We start from the raw sequence: 19192 nt of genomic DNA, 5'->3' as shown, positions 1-19192 counted from the left end.
CTAGAAACAATTTTCTGAGGCTATGTGTTCTTAAAGTTACCCAACAAAGTGAGAAGCATTTGGAGAAGATCCTAAATGTGGATGAATTTGTGAAGAGAATTTTCTCTGTGATTCATAGTAATGATCCTGTAGCAAGAGCCATCACACTCCGGTATGCTGTTCAATAATCATTCATCCCAAGACTAAGCTGTAACTAAAGGCAATGTACTTACTTGTTTGATTTTAAATATTAGAGATTTATTTTGGGTTTTGACTAAGACTCAGTGCAAAAATGTGGTAATATCCTAATCTGAAATTCTTTTCAATTAACATCTGTATTACTGTTTTGGTGGTAAATTGTTGCCTAACTTGTATTTGAGACATTCCTCTATGTAGGTGGGAGTTCTGATCAAATAACTTGGTGAATTTCAATATAGCTTAGCCTCAGTTCCTTTTGAACTTTTGCCTTCTTGACCTTGTTTTCTGTCCGTTTTCTACATTCATCCTGGTTATATGCTCATTTTTGCATGTGATAGTTTATGTTAGAATTTCTTGGAGAACACTGGATAAACCACTGTAGTTTCTTCAGTCTCTCCTTTTCTTTCTTGGCACTTTTATTTTAAATTTTTATTTTGTTCAAATTTCCTTTTGTAAGCTTCAGATCCTATGTGAAACCATAATTTTTTATATGTATAATTTTAGGGGATTTTTTGAAATTTATTTTCCTAAATTATAATTTTTATTTCTGACTCTCCCTGCCCAGACAATCCTCTTTTTGATCAGGAGGTCCAAGATGTCACTTCTGCCTGAGTTTACTTTTTTCCACTTCAAGCATCAATTCTTTTTGTTCATAATTAAGTGCTTTTGTTATTCCTTTTCTTTTGAGAGATTAAATTGAACAATATATGGTTTTAAAGTAAGTTAATAAGTTGGTGAAGATGTATATGGATGATCATAGTGTTATTTTACAATGATAAATTGGGGGGAATCATGCTAACAATATGAGAACAGTTAATTTACATCAATTTCAAAGAATGACATGTCTGTATGTACTAATATACAGAGATACTAAGTTTAAAAAATGATCAGATAATTTACATTTTTACTAATTTTAGTCAGTTAATACTAATGTGTGTATTTTTTTGACTCAGTGAAAATATGGAGGAACATATCCTGTTAACAGTGATGATTTTGGGCAGGATCATTGGGTTGTGGATTATAAGAGACTTTGTATGATTTTATAAGGTTTGAATTATTTTTTTTTACAAGTATGTTTTTTTTAATCAGAGGATAATAAAGAAGAAGAATAGAATTTAAGGAATAGATAAATTTTACAAATAATTAGAGCTAGTATGAATATTTTGAAAAGAAGTAGCTTAATGTTTGAATATTCCATTCATTTTGCATTCTTGCCCTTCTCGTAGGTAGCAGTTGAGCCTTGCCTCATTTCTTCTGTAAGGACTGCTCTAACTGATAAAACCAGTAATTTCTAGAAAGTTCTCAAAAAGAAAGTTCAGTTTCAAGGAGAAAAGTCATATCAATTTTATTACATAGTAATAAAATATATGGTGATCTTTTCTGGTAAAAAAAATTATCTGTTTTTTTTTAATGAAAATTTGCCTACAGTGCAAAGCACAAATTTTACATGTATATTCACTGATTATGACAATTGCCTCATGTATCCCCAACCCTTTTGAAAATACTGAATTTACCATCACTCTAGAAATCTCTGTGTACCCCTTCTGAGCTGGACCCACAATCACCTCCCAGAAGTAACTACTCATTTGACTTTTTGCTATCATAGACTAGTAGTTTTTGTGTTTTCAGACTTTATGTGGATGGACTCAGGCAATAGGAATCCTGTTGTGTGAGACTTCTTTGACGCAACATAGTGTTTTTGAGATTAACCCATGTATATCAATAATCATTTTTTAATGGTGAGTAGTTTTCTATTGTATCACTATAACAATTTATTTATCTATTTTCTTAACAACAAACACATTTATTTTCAGTTTGTTGCTATTAAAAATAAAGCTGCTATGAACATTCTTCTTGTATGAGATCTTTTGTGAACATGCTTTATTTTCTGGTGGGTGTATACCTCTGAGTAAAATCACTGGATCATTCATAATGTATAGTTAGTTTTATAAGAAATTGCTAGACTTTTTTCTGGTGTTCTTGCCATTTTATATCTCCCCCACCAATGTATGAGAGTTCTGCCTGCTTTATACCTTGCCAAAACTTTTGATGTTAGCTTTTTAAAAGTTTTAGTCGTTCTAATGGATGTACTTTGGCAGTAATGATGTACCTTTTGGCTGCTTATATCTTTTTTTTTTTTTGGATAGTGGGGGATTGAACCCAGACAGGCTTAACCACTGAGCCACGTCAAAATACACAAAATAATATTTATTTAGAGACAGGGTCTCATTGAGTTGCTTAGGGCCTTGCTAAGTTACTGAGGTACCTTTGAGCTCACGATCCTCCTGCCTCATTCTCCCAAGCTGCTGAGATTATAGGCATGCGCCACCATGCCCAGCTCATGTCTTCTTAAAAAGTGTCTTTTGCCCATCTTATGTTATTTATCTTTTTATTATAAAGTTATGTGAGTTTCTTATATATGCTCGTACCAATAATTTTTCAGATATATGTTTTAGGCATTACATATAAAGCAGAGAAAAACTTCTTTTAGGACCTGAAATCCAGGAACAGAATTACTTCCAGTGTTATGTTTTAATGTAGAAGTTGTAAATCAGCATCATGTCCCTTATGTTTTTGTATTTACAAGTTAAATAGTATATGTTTCAGAATATATACATACATATATATATACATACATACACACATACATACATACATACATACATACATTTGTATGTATGTATGCAGACAATTTCAAACTGTGACTATGTGAAAGCCTCCCCAGATGTTGGCAATGATAAACCAATTAACTTAGCCATACGTGTGCTTACCACAGTTAACTACCATGCATATTCATTGTATACAATGCAGTTCTCAGAATGTTCTTCTTTTAAAAGGAGGGGGCATAATTTGTTGCTTTTATAATTTTCAAACGATAATGTGTTTTTCGCCAGGCATGGTGGTGGACACCTGTAATCCCAGCGGCTCAGGTGGCTAAGGCAGGAGGATCTCAAATTAAAAGTCAGCTTCAGCAAAAATGAGGCGCTAAGCAACTCAGTGAGACCTTGTCTCTAAATAAAATACAAAATAGGGCTGGGGATGTGACTCAATGGTCAAGTGCCCCTGAGTTCAATCCCCAGTACCTGCCCGACCCCCACCCAAAAAAAAAAGGAAGAAAGGAAAAAAAAGATAATGGGGAACAGTGGACTAGTCAGCTAAAAAGAAGTATGGCTATTCTGTTTAGAGAGACTTGTTCTAGTTCTAATTCACATTCCAATGAACTGATATGAAGTAAATTACTTTTGTTGATGTAAAATGAAAAAAAAAATCCACCTTAAGTTATTTCCAGTATGATAAAATGAAGAAATATGCCAGAAGACATTTAGAAATCTCCATAAAATTGAAAAAAAATCTGGCTATTAGGATGGATCTTTGAAAAGGATTTGGGCATGTAAGTGAGTGTATTTGACTACAGTTTATGTTGTATAAAGAAAATATGGTACAGAATGGATCTTAATATTGATAAAACTTGGCTAAAAGTTTGTTACTATGTAATAAAATATATGGTGATCTTTTCTGGTAAAAAAATATATTACATTGGTAGCCTTTTCTGTTTTGTTTTGTTTTTAATGTGCAATTTCAAAACTTTTTGTTGAAGTTGATTATAAATTACAAATTTAGTTCATTTGTATTTATTTTATAAGAACTCAACTACTTAGTTCTAATCAATTATAGCTCCATAAAATCATTAGGTGAAGACATATTAAGTTGGAAATTAACTTTATTATTCACTTAGGATGTTAATTTTAGGAAGGTTGTTATTATAGGAACATTGTAGGTTCTGTTTATTTCATTGTTTTGCAGTTTTCTAAAATCTGTAGCTTTCTGCCAAAAGGATTTTTCAGGCTTTATTTTCTGTAGTTTATATTGCAAACAATGGATTTTTTTCTTTTTCAAATCTATGATTTTATTATAATTATTTATTATATAAAAAGAATTGTGTTTTATAGAAGTTAACTTCCTCACTGTTGCTGATTCTGGTATGAGCTCTAGGGGGCATCCTCTACCTCTGTTCTCTTGATACTAAAGACAGATTTGAAAATCACGATACCATTATTTATTGATGTGAGGGAAAAAGTCTTGGAAGTTTTACTGATTTACTTTGTGAATCTGCTTAATAGTAAAAATGTTATATTCTTAATGCTTTGCTAAAATGTACTTCATTCAACCCTGGAAAATTGATATTTTAATGCTTTAGTAATTTAAAAAGTTTCTTTTTGGGGGCCCTATTTGGTACCTTGGATGTATTTCAAGATGATTTTTTGAAACTTTTTGTGTTAGGTAAGCCATTTTGATAGCTCTGGCATATTAAAGTATGTAAAAGTGTTTAGAATTCCACTCTTTGCTTGATTCCTGAAGTTAAGCTTTACTCACCTGAAATGGAATGGCCAACAAACTTTAGTTCTGATAATCTAGCTTGCTTTGCTTCTTCCTTTCCTGACCTTGAATTTATTCAGTTCTTGGGTTTCTCTATTACTGCAGGATGTTGGGAAGTCTGGCATCAATAATTCCTGAAAGGAAGAATGCTCATCACAGTATTCGTCAGAGTTTGGATTCACATGATAATGTAGAAGTTGAAGCTGCTGTTTTTGCTGCTGCAAACTTCTCTGCACAGTCAAAGTAAGCACAGACAATTGTAGTAATTTGGCTTCCCAAGGTTTTTTTGAAGGAATAACTCATTATTGTATATATAAACATTATGGGTTACAAAAAGTGTAAATCACAGGGTGTTTTTTCCAAGAGGATTTACAACATGTCGGGGAAACAAGACTTATAGAAAGCTTAATTCAGATGTTGGTTTCCAGAGGACAAGATCAGCATAGAGTGATTTAGGAAGGTTTCATGGGGCAGCAGCAGCTTTGTCCACTGAAGAATCTTCTGCACACCCACTCAAGGTACTAAATTGCTATTTTATTACTGTTTCCTTGTCAAACTATTTATATACAGCCATGTACAGTTTGACAGAGACAGTAATTTGAATTAAACCCAACTTAATCTTTTCAGAATATTATATTAGAGAAGATTTTTTTAGCTGAGATGTTAACTATGATCTGACTTGTATGCTTACCTCTGTAAAAAGTAATATCCCCTTGGCCCACATCAAAATTAGCATTGCTTTTTGGAGACCATTCTGGCAATATGTATGAAAACCTTAAAAATATATATCCCTTTAATCCAGAAAATCCACTTCTAAGAATTTATTCTAAGGAGTCAGTAGTGCATACTAGCATTTGCTGCTAAGAATGCTAGTTCTAATGTTAACTTGTAACAATAAATATTTGTATTTATGGAATAGAAAAAGGGTTCAAAGGATATATATCAAAATGTTGTCTCTGGGTGATAAGATGGCATAATTTTCTAAGTTTCTTTACATCTTGCCATGAACTAGCTTTAGTTTTATAATCAGGCAAATAATAAACAGCAATTTCAATAAAGTCTGTTAAATTTGATAAAACTTGACATAATCACCAACTTTCTTTCAGTTTTAATTATGTATGCATAATTTTCTCTTCAGCTGATTTTATCAAATCTCAAAGAATTCTGTGATTACTCATTGGAAGAGAAGAGTATAGAAAGCATATGATTTTTAATTTCACAGCTCAAAATTAATAAATAAGAAGAAAAATAATTGAATATAGTTTCTATTTATGCTTTAAAAAATTTTTTTTGTAGTTGTAGATGGACAGAATGCCTTTATTTTATTTGTTTGTTTTACTGTTGTGCTAAAGATCAAATCCAGTACTTCACACATGCGAGGCAAGTGATCTGCTGCTGAGCTACAGCCCGAGTCCCTCCTATTTATGCTTTTGAAAATAGGAAATTTTTTCTTACTGGGTTATCGATATTGAGAGAACTGTCTGAAATTTTTTATTTAATAGGAGTTAAGCTGTGAATAGTTATCATCTGATTACCTCTATCAAAGTGTGCTTTATAATCTGTTAGGTTAATTATATATGTCCAGTGCTTCCAAAAATAGTTTTCTAAATTTAACTTCTAATTTTGGATGAATTTATAATTCAATGGTTAAATTTTATGTATGAAAATAATTTGTAGTTCAGTTTTTCCTCTTGTTTTATCAAAAGCTAATTTTATTTCAGCTATAGGATTTCTGATTTCTCTTGAGCAGTGTTTAAGACTAACATAGAAAAAAATAAAAATTCTTCACTTATGGAATTGATGACCAGAAAGCACATAAATTAGCAGTTTGTATAGGAAGTGTTTTAACATACCATGCTTCAGTGTTATATGCTTGTATTTGAGATATTTTAAAAATACCAAATTGGTCCAGTAGGAAAACCTGAAGGACTTATCCAAATGTATCAGTATAAAATTAATGAAATACATATTTTTTATATTAGCGTTTACCTCTTGCCCCATGATTGGCTTGAGATCACATGTCTTTACTAACATTGATGGATTTCTTTCTTAGTATTTCTCTCAATTTTGGATTCTTAGGGTAACTGGCTAAATCAAACCTTGAGAATTAATTTAATCCTATTCAAAAGGTTAAAATTTTGTATTTTTAAAGAGCCAATCTTTGGGTCACTGAGCGGGAGTTGACAGGCTCCAAATGCCTTTAGGGGCCAGATGAGCATTGTCAGTAAGAGAGGTGTCCTCTAGGGGTGAATGTGCTGAACTCAAGAGCATTGGCTCTATATGAAAGGGACTGTTGTCCCTGGACACTAGCCAGTTGTTACTAGTAGGGGAAAGTGCTCAGTGCTGTCATGTCTGATTTTGAGGGAGAAAGGGGGGATGAAGTGGAGAGTGTGTAACTGGAATATCAGATTATTTTATTTAATTCCATTATCTTTAAGTTATCTTGTTTATTAAGAATTAAAAATTATTATTGGATTAAAAAAAATCTATAGGTTTTTAGTTTGCAGTTTGTTGGCCCTAAAGGCTTATAACAGATTTTTAAATTTTGAAGTTAAAAAAGTTTTTACATAGATAATGAGGAAATATTTAGCTTTAGCTAGGGATAGCAGGGGAAGCCTCTCTAAAGAGGTAATGTGAGCTGAAACTGAGTGAGAAAGAGGAGGCACCTATGCAGAAATCTAAACAATTCAGAAGGATTAATAGCGCAGGAGCTCTCAGAAATAGGAACTAGTCGTCTATATGTACGTAATATATACCACTTGCCTTCTACCCTTAAAGACATTCATATCTTACTTTTTCTTATGCAAGTGTGGGACTGATACCCTAGAGCAATAGTTTTCAAACTAGTTGTTATCAGAATCCCTTTATACTCGTAAAGCCTTTCTGAGGTCCACAAAGAACTTTTGTTTATATGGACTATAAGCTATATTTAATATTTCAAGATTTTTAATGGATAAATTTGAAAACTATGTACTTATTTTTTAAAATAACAAATCCATAATTTATTAACATAAGAATATCTTTTTAAATATTTTTTTAGAAGTAGTTGGACACAATACTTTTATTTTGTTTATTTATTTTTATGTGGTGCTGAGGATTGAACTCAGGCCCTCACATGTGCTAAAGGAGAGCTCTACCACTGAGACACAATCCTAGTCCCAACATAAGAATATCTTTGTGAGAATAATTATTTTCCAAAACAAAAACCAGTTTGTGAGAAGAATGGCATTGTCTACCATTGTTGCAAAACTCTTTAATGTATGGCTTGATTCTCACATCAACTTTTGTATTCACCATATCTGTAGTAACATGTTTTTTTGATTATCAAGTATATGAAGAAAACCCAGTCTAACACAGATGCATAGTATGAAAAGGGAGGAGTATTTTTAAAGGCTATCTAGGTAAATGAATAATTGAAAAACTTACGTTTTGGTGTTTTGGAAAATATTGGTTCAGTGTTTTATATGGATATCCAAATGTTGATTTATTCCATTGTGTAATAATATCAAAGGATCATATTTGTTAATATCACCACCAGTTTCATCAGGAAAGGCTTTCACAAGTATTAAGCTTTCAAACTGTGACTAGAACAAATTTTCTAGATTTCTATAAACTCCATAAAAAGTTAAGTTTTTATATCAAAAATCTTAATGGATAAATTTGAGAACACTTATTATAATTAATTTTAAAAACTTTGTTACTTGCCTCAAGGTTACAAACTCACTATATTCATATTTCAAGAATCTGTCAAATAGCCAAGTCTGAATAACCATGGTATTACGTGAAAAAACTACCAGTTTATGTCATAACCCAATTATGCTAGCACTTTCTGTGAAGTACATTACTGTTTACTGTAAGTGTGTTTTTCAGTTTGCTGAAAACTGTTAAAAAGACACGTACCCAGTGGTTGAGATTTAGTAAAGTTAGTAATTCTCAGTGTTTTACTAAGAGCATGAAGTACAAATGGTTTTTTTTTTTTTTTCATTTTTTTATGTGAGTATACAATAGTGAAGAATACAGTGACTGTTAATACAGTTTGGGGCCTGCTTTGAGAGAGTTTTCACTCCTCATTGTTTTTGTACCATAGGTGAAAATGCCAATATTGTTATTTCAGAATACACCATGAGATTAAAAAAAAATTACTCACTGTGAAAATTTTTTCACAAACAGTATTTCTTGTCAAGAATTTACATAAGAGAAGATTGGATGGCACTGATACAGTTACAAGCACAATAAAACATCTGGCCAAAGCCAGATGATTTGTCCATTTGAAAGGCAAAAATAAAATTCTGTAGATGAGCTACTAATTTATATATGCAGCCAAATCTCTAACAAGTTACTTTTTTTTTTTTTTAACATGGTACTGGGGATTGAACCCAGGGCCTTGTGCATACAAGACAAGCACTCTACCAACTGAGCTATATCCCCAGCCCCAACAAAGTTACTCTTGTTGGAAAGTGCTGGTGCCTTGATTTCCTTCACTGACTTCAGCAGACATTCAGTATTATCAGTTGCACAAGTCTCACCTAGTGTGTGTTCTTCTCTAGCCTTAGTTATCATTTATTTCTAGGTTGAAAAGCTATAAACAGCAGTTTATTTCTTTGAAAGAGCACAACATGCCTATAGTTAAAATACTTAGTCCTTTTTACATTCTAAGTTTTTAGTCTCTTCAAAATCAAGCCATGTTTCTTCCTTATTTATAGTTTTGCTATTTCTTTAAAATAAATTCCTCTCTTCTGAGTTAGAGAACTCTCTGATAACAGTCAGGTTCATCTTTTCCGGCATCTCCAAATTCACATAGTACAGCTATGGGCTGAGAAAGCTATTCTTATCTCTGTTTTTCAAACTAATAATTACCCTTAAGTATAAGATAAACTTTCTTTTATTTTAAAATAAAATATTGTTAAAGTCTAAAACAAAGTAATTGTAGATAGAATTTTAGGAAAATATAATTTTTGCCGCAAAGCAAGACAGAGTATATTGATATGTTTCTGCATAAACACAAAGAAAACATCAGGATTTCAAAATAATGATTTATTGTTTGATAATAAGTTTTAAAAGATTATAATAGATATAATCTAAGATAAGTACTTAGAATAAGAGCAAACTGAGTTATTCTCATATTTATACATTAAGTCTAAAACTTTAGAAATTTCTAGGGGCCTATAGCTCAGTGATAGAGTGCACAAGGTCTTAGCATCCCTAGCACTCTGAAAAAAAAGGAGAAATTTCTAGAAGACACAAGAATACAAAGCATACATATTAGCTATTGAGAGATGATGTCATCCTGTATCATGTAGCCTGTGGAAAATTCTGCTATTCAGTTGTAAGAGAAAGAAACTGAAAACAACAAGTTATATATATATATATATATATATATATATATATATATATATATATATTTTTTTTTTTTTTTTTTTTTTTTTTTTTTTGGTCATGGTGCTGGGGATTGAACCCAGGCCCTTGTGCATACAAGGCAAGCACTCTACCTACTGAGCTATATTCCCAGCCCCACAGATAATGTCTTAATGGCAGGAAATATTTAGATTTCCATTGAACACCAGAGTGAAAGTATTTTGTTTTATATATCACTTATGACTTAATTAGCCAGATTTGATCATACTAGATAATTTTTTTCCATAATAGTATTTTTTTAAGAGAGAGTGAGAGAGAGGGGGGGACAGAGAGAGAGAGAGAGAATTTTTAATATTTATTTATTTATTTTTTTTAGTTTTCGGCGGACACAACATCTTCGTTTGTATGTGGTGCTGAGGATCGAACCCGGGCCGCACGCACGCTAGGCGAGCGCGCTACCGCTTGAGCCACATCCCCAGCCCCTCCATAATAGTATTTTATGCCAATCATTCATGTTATTAATCTTGCAACATTTGTTGATGTTTCTACTAAAGTAGAATCAAAAACAGCACCTTGGAAAATACACATATCTAATGTTGAAAACATGGCAAATTTTTAAGTAGTTTTATATGATTCTATCCATATTTCCAGCATTTCTTCTACTTCATACCGGTTCTTTTTCTGAAATTTATGTTAGGAATCCATTTGATTGGTTACATAATCAGAGCTTGTGTGTTAAAAGTTTTTCTTAATTGAAAGTATAGCTTCAAACATCATATTCAGTAATAGTGACTGTTTTAGATATTGTCATTTAGTAATATAAATTGCAAGAAAATTTATAAATCCAGGCCATCTTTTTTGAATACTACATGAGAAAACTGTTCACATGGGCTGGGATTGTGGCTCAGCAGTAGAGCGCTGCCTAGCGTGGCAGAACCGGGTTCAATCCTCAGCACCACATAAAAATAAAAGCATTGTGTTGTGTCCATCTACACCTAAAAAATAAATATTTGAAAAAAAAAGAAAAGTATTCACATAAGCTATCTGGTGGTTAGGATTTTGTTTTAATTGTATTTCTTACCCTACCTCCTAGCATCTGATTCTTGGAGTATTAGTCATGATTTAGAGTATTGTGTTTTCCTGTCCTAATTATGTTCTCTGTCAAGTCTTTAGAAAATTTAAGCGAATTTAATTGTTTGCATTTAAAATTTTATTGCTGTTCTCTCTTTCTAAAGGGATTTTGCAGTAGGAATATGTAACAAAATCAGTGAAATGATTCAAGGTATGTATGCTTCATTTAGTAATATGAAGTGACAATGGGATTTCTATTAATAATAGTTAATATTTATTAGGCATCTTTGATATGCCAGAACTGTACTAGGTGCTTTGGGTATAGAAATGAATAAACTAAAGCCCTTGCCCTCATGTAACCTACATTCTGGTTAGAGGGGTGGAGGAGTCAATAGAGAAATACATATATGACATATCAGGTGCTATGGACAAAAATAAGAAGGAAAGAGAGTCCAAGAGTAGATGGCAGGGTTGGAGGAGGACTTTTGTATTTTATATATGTTGATAGGGGAAGCCATGGATGAAATAAGACATGGAGGGAAAGGAATGAGGCATGCAGATAAATAGGGGAAAAACATTCAGAATTGGGGGAGAACAATGTTATTTGGGGCTTTGGAGCTCTCTCTGGTGATGTCCCTCCAGTGTCTTCGAGTGGCAGCTAGAATCAAATCCAAATTCCTTACCTTAGCCTACAAAGCCCTAGTTTTCAGTTTTGCCTGCTAAATGACGTGTTAATCCCATTTATGTATATAACATTTGTTGAAGGCAGCTCTGGGTCTGCAGCATTGCACAATTTTATAGAGCACCACCTTCTTTGTATTCTTGTAAATGACATTCCAGTGAATTGTGCAATTTAGTGGCCTTTCTTGGATGCAAGAAAGTTTGGGTTCAAGATGAAGAAATGGCAGAGAAGTTTTAGAGTATCTGATATTTAATTTTAAGCTGTTTGTGAAATGTAGTGTTGGATTCATACCAGCAGTTACTTCACAGTGGGAAATCCATTGATCTGCAGAGTGTAAATTAGCTTTTGGCATGTTTGTAGTACATTATGTTTGAAAAATTTTTGTTCTTCATGGCCACAAAGCAATGCTATAAAAAGAAAGATCTTTTATGTGTATTTGTTTAGCTCCAGTGTTAGTTAAAAATGCATTGGGAGCCAGGTGCCGTGGCACATGCCTGTAATCCCAATAGCTCAGGAAGATGAAACAGGAGGATTACAAGTTCAAAGCCATCCTCAGCAACTTAGTGAGTCCCTACCAACTCAGTGAGACCCTGTCTCTAAATAAAATAAAGGGCTGGGGATGTGGCTCAGTGGTTAAGTGCCTCTGGGTTCAATCCATGGTACCAAAAAAAAAGATGCGTTGGGGTTATTCCTCGTGGAGTTGAAGCTGTATATGCAGTAAAGGAAGACACTGCTATACAGAAAAAGTTTAGAGAACCGCACAACTTTTTTATACAGTGTAATTTAAATACTGATCTTGCTTAAGTTGTTGACGGAATAATTCAAGTTGTTAATTTGACAGAATAATTCAAGTTGTTAATATAATCTTATTGTAGCCATTGAGTGTATGTATATGTGTGTATAATCATATTAATATGAGAAGAAAGAGGCAGCAAATATGATTGCTTTCAACTGTGCCTTTTGAAAAATTTTTTCTACTAACTATATAATATAATGTGACTGGAAAGTTAATATTAAGATAAATACTTTTGGAGAAAACTATTGAACATATTGATTAGTAGTAATATAAATACCTTTAATTTTGTAAACATTAATAATGTAATTAGTATACTATTTGTTTTTAAATGGACATTTTGCTAATTGAGTCAGACCTTTTAAATCTGAACTCTTATTAAGGATGATGATCAGAAACCTCTGAGCATTTGTTTCTGTATCTAGGTTTAGCTACACCAGTAGACTTGAAACTGAAGTTGATCCCCATCTTACAGCATATGCACCATGATGCAATCCTGGCTTCCAGTGCTCGTCAGCTTTTACAACAGCTGGTCACGTCCTATCCTTCCACCAAAATGGTGATTGTTTCTTTGCACACTTTTACTCTGCTTGCAGCTTCATCTTTGGTTGATACACCTAAGCAGGTAATTTTTCTTTAAACTGCCTATTCTTTAGTGAACTTGCATGTTAAATACATGATTTTAAAAAACAAGCAGGTAACCCATAAGTTTTGATAACAAAGTCAGTTTATCTGATAAGGATCAGTAGAATTTTCTTTTTCCTCTCTGTATTCATACTAATTCTTGGGTGTCCTCAAGGAAAATGGAGTGTCAGGGAGTACATGGCAACATGTGAAGTTGGCAGTAAAGAAAGGATTTGAGTGTTAAATCCCTGTCCCTATGCTAGAACTGTTTAGGTTAAATGGTAGTATTTTATATACAAATATGGGTCCATAGCTGTTTAAGTGAGAAGGCTCTGATTTGACGTCTTGTCTCAAATATAAGAGTTTCACTAAATAGCACTGCATCCCAAATGATAATTTTAGTGACAATATTTTTCACGGAGTGACTTTACTTCCTTTATAGATTCAACTTCTGTTGCAGTATTTGAAGAATGATCCCAGGAAAGCAGTAAAGAGGCTTGCTATTCAAGATCTGAAATTACTTGCCAATAAAACACCACATACTTGGAGTAGAGAGAATATCCAGGTATACAGAATTTTGAACATCAATATTTTATACAAAAATATAGTATAATATTATGATAGAATAAATTGTTTTGAATCATAATATTATATTGTCTCTGTCATCTTCTAAGTGGCTGATTATGAAAAAACCTCTAATAAGAGCATTGTAATATTTGGCAGAAGTTATATTATAAATGGCAGAATACATGAAATTTCCATCTTTCAGTGGTTAAGCTTATTTAAAGTGAATGAGACTTATCTCTCAGTTTCTTAATTTTCCTGTAGTCTCACTGAGGCTAATTCAGAAACTCAATTAAATTATTTTTTCTGCTGACTCCTTTAGTCTGTGTAGGGAGAATAATTTAGGTGTTGACTGACTATAATTTATCATGGGGAAGATGCTAGATGGGTAAATTGGCAAAGTACATTTCTCCTTTTCAGGAAGATAAAAAGATGTTCTTTTTTTTTTTCCTTTCTTTTCTTTTTTGTACCAGGGGTGCTTTAGCACTGAGCCATGTCTCCAGCCCTTTTTATTTTTTTTCTTGGATAGGGTCTTGCAGAGCCTCCCAAGCTGCTGGGAGTACAGGCATGTACCACCACACCTGGCGCAAAAGATGTTCTTGAGTTTTCTTTAGTAAACACAAACAGATCTCCCTCTAAGCTGTTGAGGTGACATCTTTTAAACCATTTCTTAGTTTAAATTTAATATTCTGTATTTATTTTTTAAAATACAAAATTTGTTTACTCATTACTGATAACTGATATACTGTTTTCTTTTTTTAATATTTTATTTAGAGATAGGGATTTTCTTTTTAAAGAAAGAGAGAGAGAGAGAGAGAGAGAGAATTTTTTTAATATTTATTTTTGGTTCTTGGTGGACACAACATTTTTGTTTGTATGTGGTGCAGAGGATCGAACCCAGGCTGCACGCATGCCAGGCAAGCGCACTACCACTTGAGCCACATCCCCAGCCCTGATATACTGTTTTCTAACTAAAGCTATTCAAAGTGAAATTATTAGAATTTGGTCTTTATTTTCATGGGTTTAATTTTAATCTCTTGTCATCATCTGAGATCCAGTGTAACAAAAATCTTTTGAATTTCAGATAATGGAAAGCAAACTGCCGTTTTTCTGTTTGTATGCTTGCTATTTTCTAAACATGTTTCACTTTATATTATGATTTAATAGTTACATATATCCCAAGAGATAGGGGCAATTGTTAGTATTTGCTTTTAATAGATAGGCAATCAGGGTACAGAGAGACTTAATATGCTTAAGAGTGCTTCTTAAGAGAACTTAATTAAGCATTTAATTAAGAAAGCTTCTGTCCTGTGAGCCCTTATTTAGTGCTTTTCCTCCTAAATAATTCTGCCTTTCCAAAAAGAGAATGTGCCAAATTACGTTAGTTATTTAAGGGAACTTGTGCACAAAACCAAAAACATAGTTAGAAAGATAAATGAGATGCACTATCTTATTCCTTCTCAATTTTTTTCTTATTAGATAAATCATGCATACAGAAAAAGTATATAAAATGTATGTTTAATATTTTAAATACTTAAAACTCAAGTAGCCACCATCTGGCTAGAAATAAAACATTGCACGTTGTAGACCTTATCTCTTTTCCTCTCATACCCCTTCCTAATCAGAGCTTTATACCTACCCAAAAGAAACAACTGTCTTGATTTTTGAGATAATTATCTTTATTCTTCTTCAGTGTTTTACCATTATGTATTTCTTCCGAACGAATATTGTTTTTGCTTTTTTCTGTCCAATATTATGCTTACATCCATGTAAGTTACATGGGTTTTTCTCCTGTTCATTACTATCTAGAATTCCATTGTGTGGATATACTCTAGTTTATTTGCTCCTAATGGGTTATTTTCAACATGGGACTGTTGCAAACAATGGTGCCATAAGCACTCTTCTGTTTCTCTCCTGGTATACATGTGCAAATCTCTCTAGCAGGACTGAAAGTTCTAACTCAAAGAATATTTGTCTTTTCAAGCTAGGCACAGTGGCTGCCCAGGAGGCTATTCAAGAGGCTGAGGCAGGAGAACTGCTTGCACCCAGGAATTCAAGACCAGTCTAGACAAAATAGTGAGACTTCATCTAAAAAAAAAGAAAGAAAAGAAGTAATTGAACCAATTTACATTTCTGCTATGAGAGTGCCCGTTGATCTATAGCCTTGCCAACATATACAAATGTAAAATTATCAGAATTTTAACTTTTTGACAATTTAGAAATAGTAGTTTTATTTGTAATTCCTTGATTAAAAAGTTGTATATATTTATTGACCATTTAGATTTCCTGTTTTTATGATATGGCTAATTCAAGTCTCTTGCCACTTTCCTGTTGACTTGCAGTTACTATTTATGCGTGTTAGATAAATATACTTCGTTGATCCTTGGCAAATTAAGTCTTCTGGTGCATGAACTTGCTATATCTTCTCACTTATTTAAGCCTCTTTAATATATCTCTTGCCTAAGTCTATTTTGTTTGCTATTAATATGGCTACTTCAGTTTTCCCCTGGATGTATTTACATAGTAGGTCATTTGCCATCTTTTTACATTGGCTCTTTGTTTCAGACATTTCTTATAATAGCATTTAATTGGATTATTTTTAATTCAGCCTAGCAGACTTTGTCATTTTCAAATGGAGACTTCGGTTCACTTACATTTACTATGATTTATTTCACATAAGAGTTTAAATCTACCATTTCATTTTGTACTATCTATATTTCTGTTCTTTTTCCCCTTTGAGAGAAAGGATTATCTGCTTTCTGGATTGATTGTTCTTAATATCTTAACCATTCTTTATCCTTTGAATAATTTGGAAGTTTACAATTTTCTTCCATGAATCTCATAAAAATCAAAGGCAGGGCCGAGGTTGCAGCTCACTGAAAGCGCCCTTGCCTAGCATGTGTGAGGCACTGGGTTCAATCCTCAGAACCAACATAAATATATAAATAAAAAATAAAGGTCCATCAATAACTAAAAAAAAAAAAAAGATCAGTAGAGAAAAGGTACTAAGGGGTAGAAAGTAGGGAGGGAAGAGGTAAGTGCTGGGGAGTGATATTGGCCAAATTATATTTTTATGCCACATCTTCCTTTATCTTGAAATTTTTAATTCTAATTTATCTTGTGGCTTTTTATTTGTTTTTGTTTTTTTATTGAACATATTTTTTTAAATGTTTATTTCTCCTACAAATAATTTTTTCCCATTGTATCAGAAACACTAGTCTATTGATTTTAATTAAATGGATATAGTCAAATAACATTTTTATTTTTTATTTATTTATTCTTTTTAATTTTTTTTCTTTTATTGGTTGTTCACAACATTACAAAGCTCTTGACATATCATATTTCATACATTAGATTGAAGTGGGTTATGAACTCCCAATTTTACCCCAAATGCAGATTGCAGAATCACTTCGGTTACACATCCACAATTTTACATAATGCCCAATTTCAAATAACATTTTTAAAGTGGGAAAATATGTTTTGAAAATACTGAAATACTTCAAGAGAACAGTTGTAATGATTTAAGCCTTATAAAGTAATAATGTGTTTGTTTTAAATTTGAATTTTACTCTTAATTACCAAAAGTAACTTTTCTTCTAGGGCTTTTCTATCCTTCCCTACTACTTTCCTTTCTTCCTTCCTCTCAACTAATCTTAATCATTGCTAATTGATTTTGAGTTTTGGTATTTCAAGATCAAATTGTGTCCATTTCATTGCTGCTTTTTTTAAAAATTTTTTGAGAATTTTTTTTAATATTTATTTTTCAGTTTTCAGTGGACACAACATCTTTATTTTATTTTTATGTGGTGCTGAGGATCGAACCCAGCGCCCCATGCATGCCAGGCGAGCGCGTTACCGCTTGAGCCACATCCCCAGCCCTTCATTGCTGCTTTTAATGCTTAGTTTTATAAATTCCATGTGGAATCACATATCTTATTAAACATAAGACTTTCATTCTGAGTGTTTTAAAAGCCTAAAGAAAGAAGAGGCCTAAATGAAGGCCCAAGTATTGTTTTATTATTAATGTAGTCAAAAATAGAATAAATTCATCAGAACTAAAGTATTTTTAATGTGTTTATAATTTCCTTTGGCTATTTTTGATGCCTTGCTAAAATAAGTAGTTGGTATTAGTCTGTATTATTAGTTTACAATATTCTGATTGCATAGTCTCACCTGAAGGGGATATTGACTTATGCAGCTTCTGTTACAAAGCAAACTTTTTTTTAAGTTTATTGTGGATATTCCGAGAGATATAATTTTATTTTTGGCATTATCTCTCTTGAGAGTTTCTGATTTATACCTTACCCAGTACTAAGAGGAATGACAAGTTAGGAGATCTTTTAATTAGTTCTTTTAATAATCTTTTTCTTTGTAGTTAATACAATGTAAACAGAAAATTCACTTTCAAACATACATATGTGTGTGTGTGTGTGTGTGTGTGTGTGTGTGTGTGTGTGTGTGTGTATTTTTTTTCCCCCTTTAAACTTTAAAGGTTATAGGCTTTTTTCTGGAACACATCCCTGGCGGCAAGTCTGATTCTAGGGTAGAGAAGAAGCCCCTGTTTAGAGACTGACCTAGAAAACAGCAATTCAGGCCAGGGTTTCTGATTGAGCAGTGAGTAAAGCCAACAGAGCCAGAAATTTAGACCAGATAGTTCATGAGGAAGACAGTGGTGGTAAATGAGAAAGGGGACTCTATTTGAAGAGCTAGTCTTTCTTTTTTGTTAATACAAAAAATAGTCATAGTAAAAATAATTATGTTATAGGTAATGTCCTTGAAACAGAAACTTGAACCAGATTTCATCATTCAAAGTATGATTGATGTGCCATCTCTTGAGCACTTCATGATTTGCCCTGTTAAACTTACTTATTTGAATCAGTGAATCTTGAAATCATTAGGTACTTTTAGATACCTAGTAGTATGCTATCTGACAGGAATAAGAAGATAACATTGTAGTAATTTTACCATGAGATTTTTCTAAGTAGTCTTATGTATTTGTTTGTTTGTTTATTTCTGTGGTACAGGGATCGAACCCAGGGCCTTGTGCATGCGAGGCAAGCACCCTACCAACTGAGCTTAATCCCTAGCCTTTCTAATTTTTTTCAAATATTAAAATTTCTCTTTTTTAAAAGTTATTATTGGGGCTGGGGATGTGGCTCAAGCGGTAGCGCGCTTGCCTGGCATGCGTGCGGCCCGGGTTCGATCCTCAACACCACATACAAAAGATGTTGTGTCCGCTGAAAACTAAAAAATAAATATTAAAATTTCTCTCTCTCTTCTCTCTCTCTCTCTCTCCTCTCTATCTCTCTCTTTAAAAAAATAAGTTATTATCATCATCATCTTATATAAATTACCTCATTTACCTTCCTGATAGTCACAAAAAGATAAGTTTCAGTTATATACAGACCATGTCAGACATAATTTTGGTACATAAATACAGGATACAGTCCCTGACTTCTGGGGCTATTTGATTTTAGTCCTAACTCAGAAGCTAATTAACAATACAAGGCAGGACAGTTTAGGCAATAAAAAAATGAACAAATAGAAAT

At 32.7% G+C, this 19192-nt stretch overlaps 1 protein-coding gene across 2 annotated transcripts in view; it reads left to right on the top strand.

Moving 5' to 3' along the window:
• Ints7 (integrator complex subunit 7) overlaps positions 1 to 19192 on the top strand; it is a 66735-nt gene that overhangs the window by 9746 nt on the left and 37797 nt on the right. Inside the window, exons 3-7 of one of the 2 annotated variants that reach the window (XM_005329435.5) lie at positions 5 to 151; positions 4660 to 4797; positions 11145 to 11191; positions 12881 to 13080; positions 13522 to 13644. In XM_005329435.5, coding sequence (XP_005329492.1) covers positions 5 to 151; positions 4660 to 4797; positions 11145 to 11191; positions 12881 to 13080; positions 13522 to 13644 — 655 coding nt within the window. Of the gene's footprint in view, positions 1 to 4; positions 152 to 1806; positions 1917 to 4659; positions 4798 to 11144; positions 11192 to 12880; positions 13081 to 13521; positions 13645 to 19192 lie in introns of those variants that run through there. The other variant, XM_021729182.3, reaches the window with a different exon arrangement.

Source organism: Ictidomys tridecemlineatus, chromosome 10 (genome assembly GCF_052094955.1).
Source record: "Ictidomys tridecemlineatus isolate mIctTri1 chromosome 10, mIctTri1.hap1, whole genome shotgun sequence".
Classification (NCBI taxonomy): domain Eukaryota; kingdom Metazoa; phylum Chordata; class Mammalia; order Rodentia; family Sciuridae; genus Ictidomys; species Ictidomys tridecemlineatus.
This window is presented reverse-complemented; position numbering and strand designations above follow the sequence as displayed.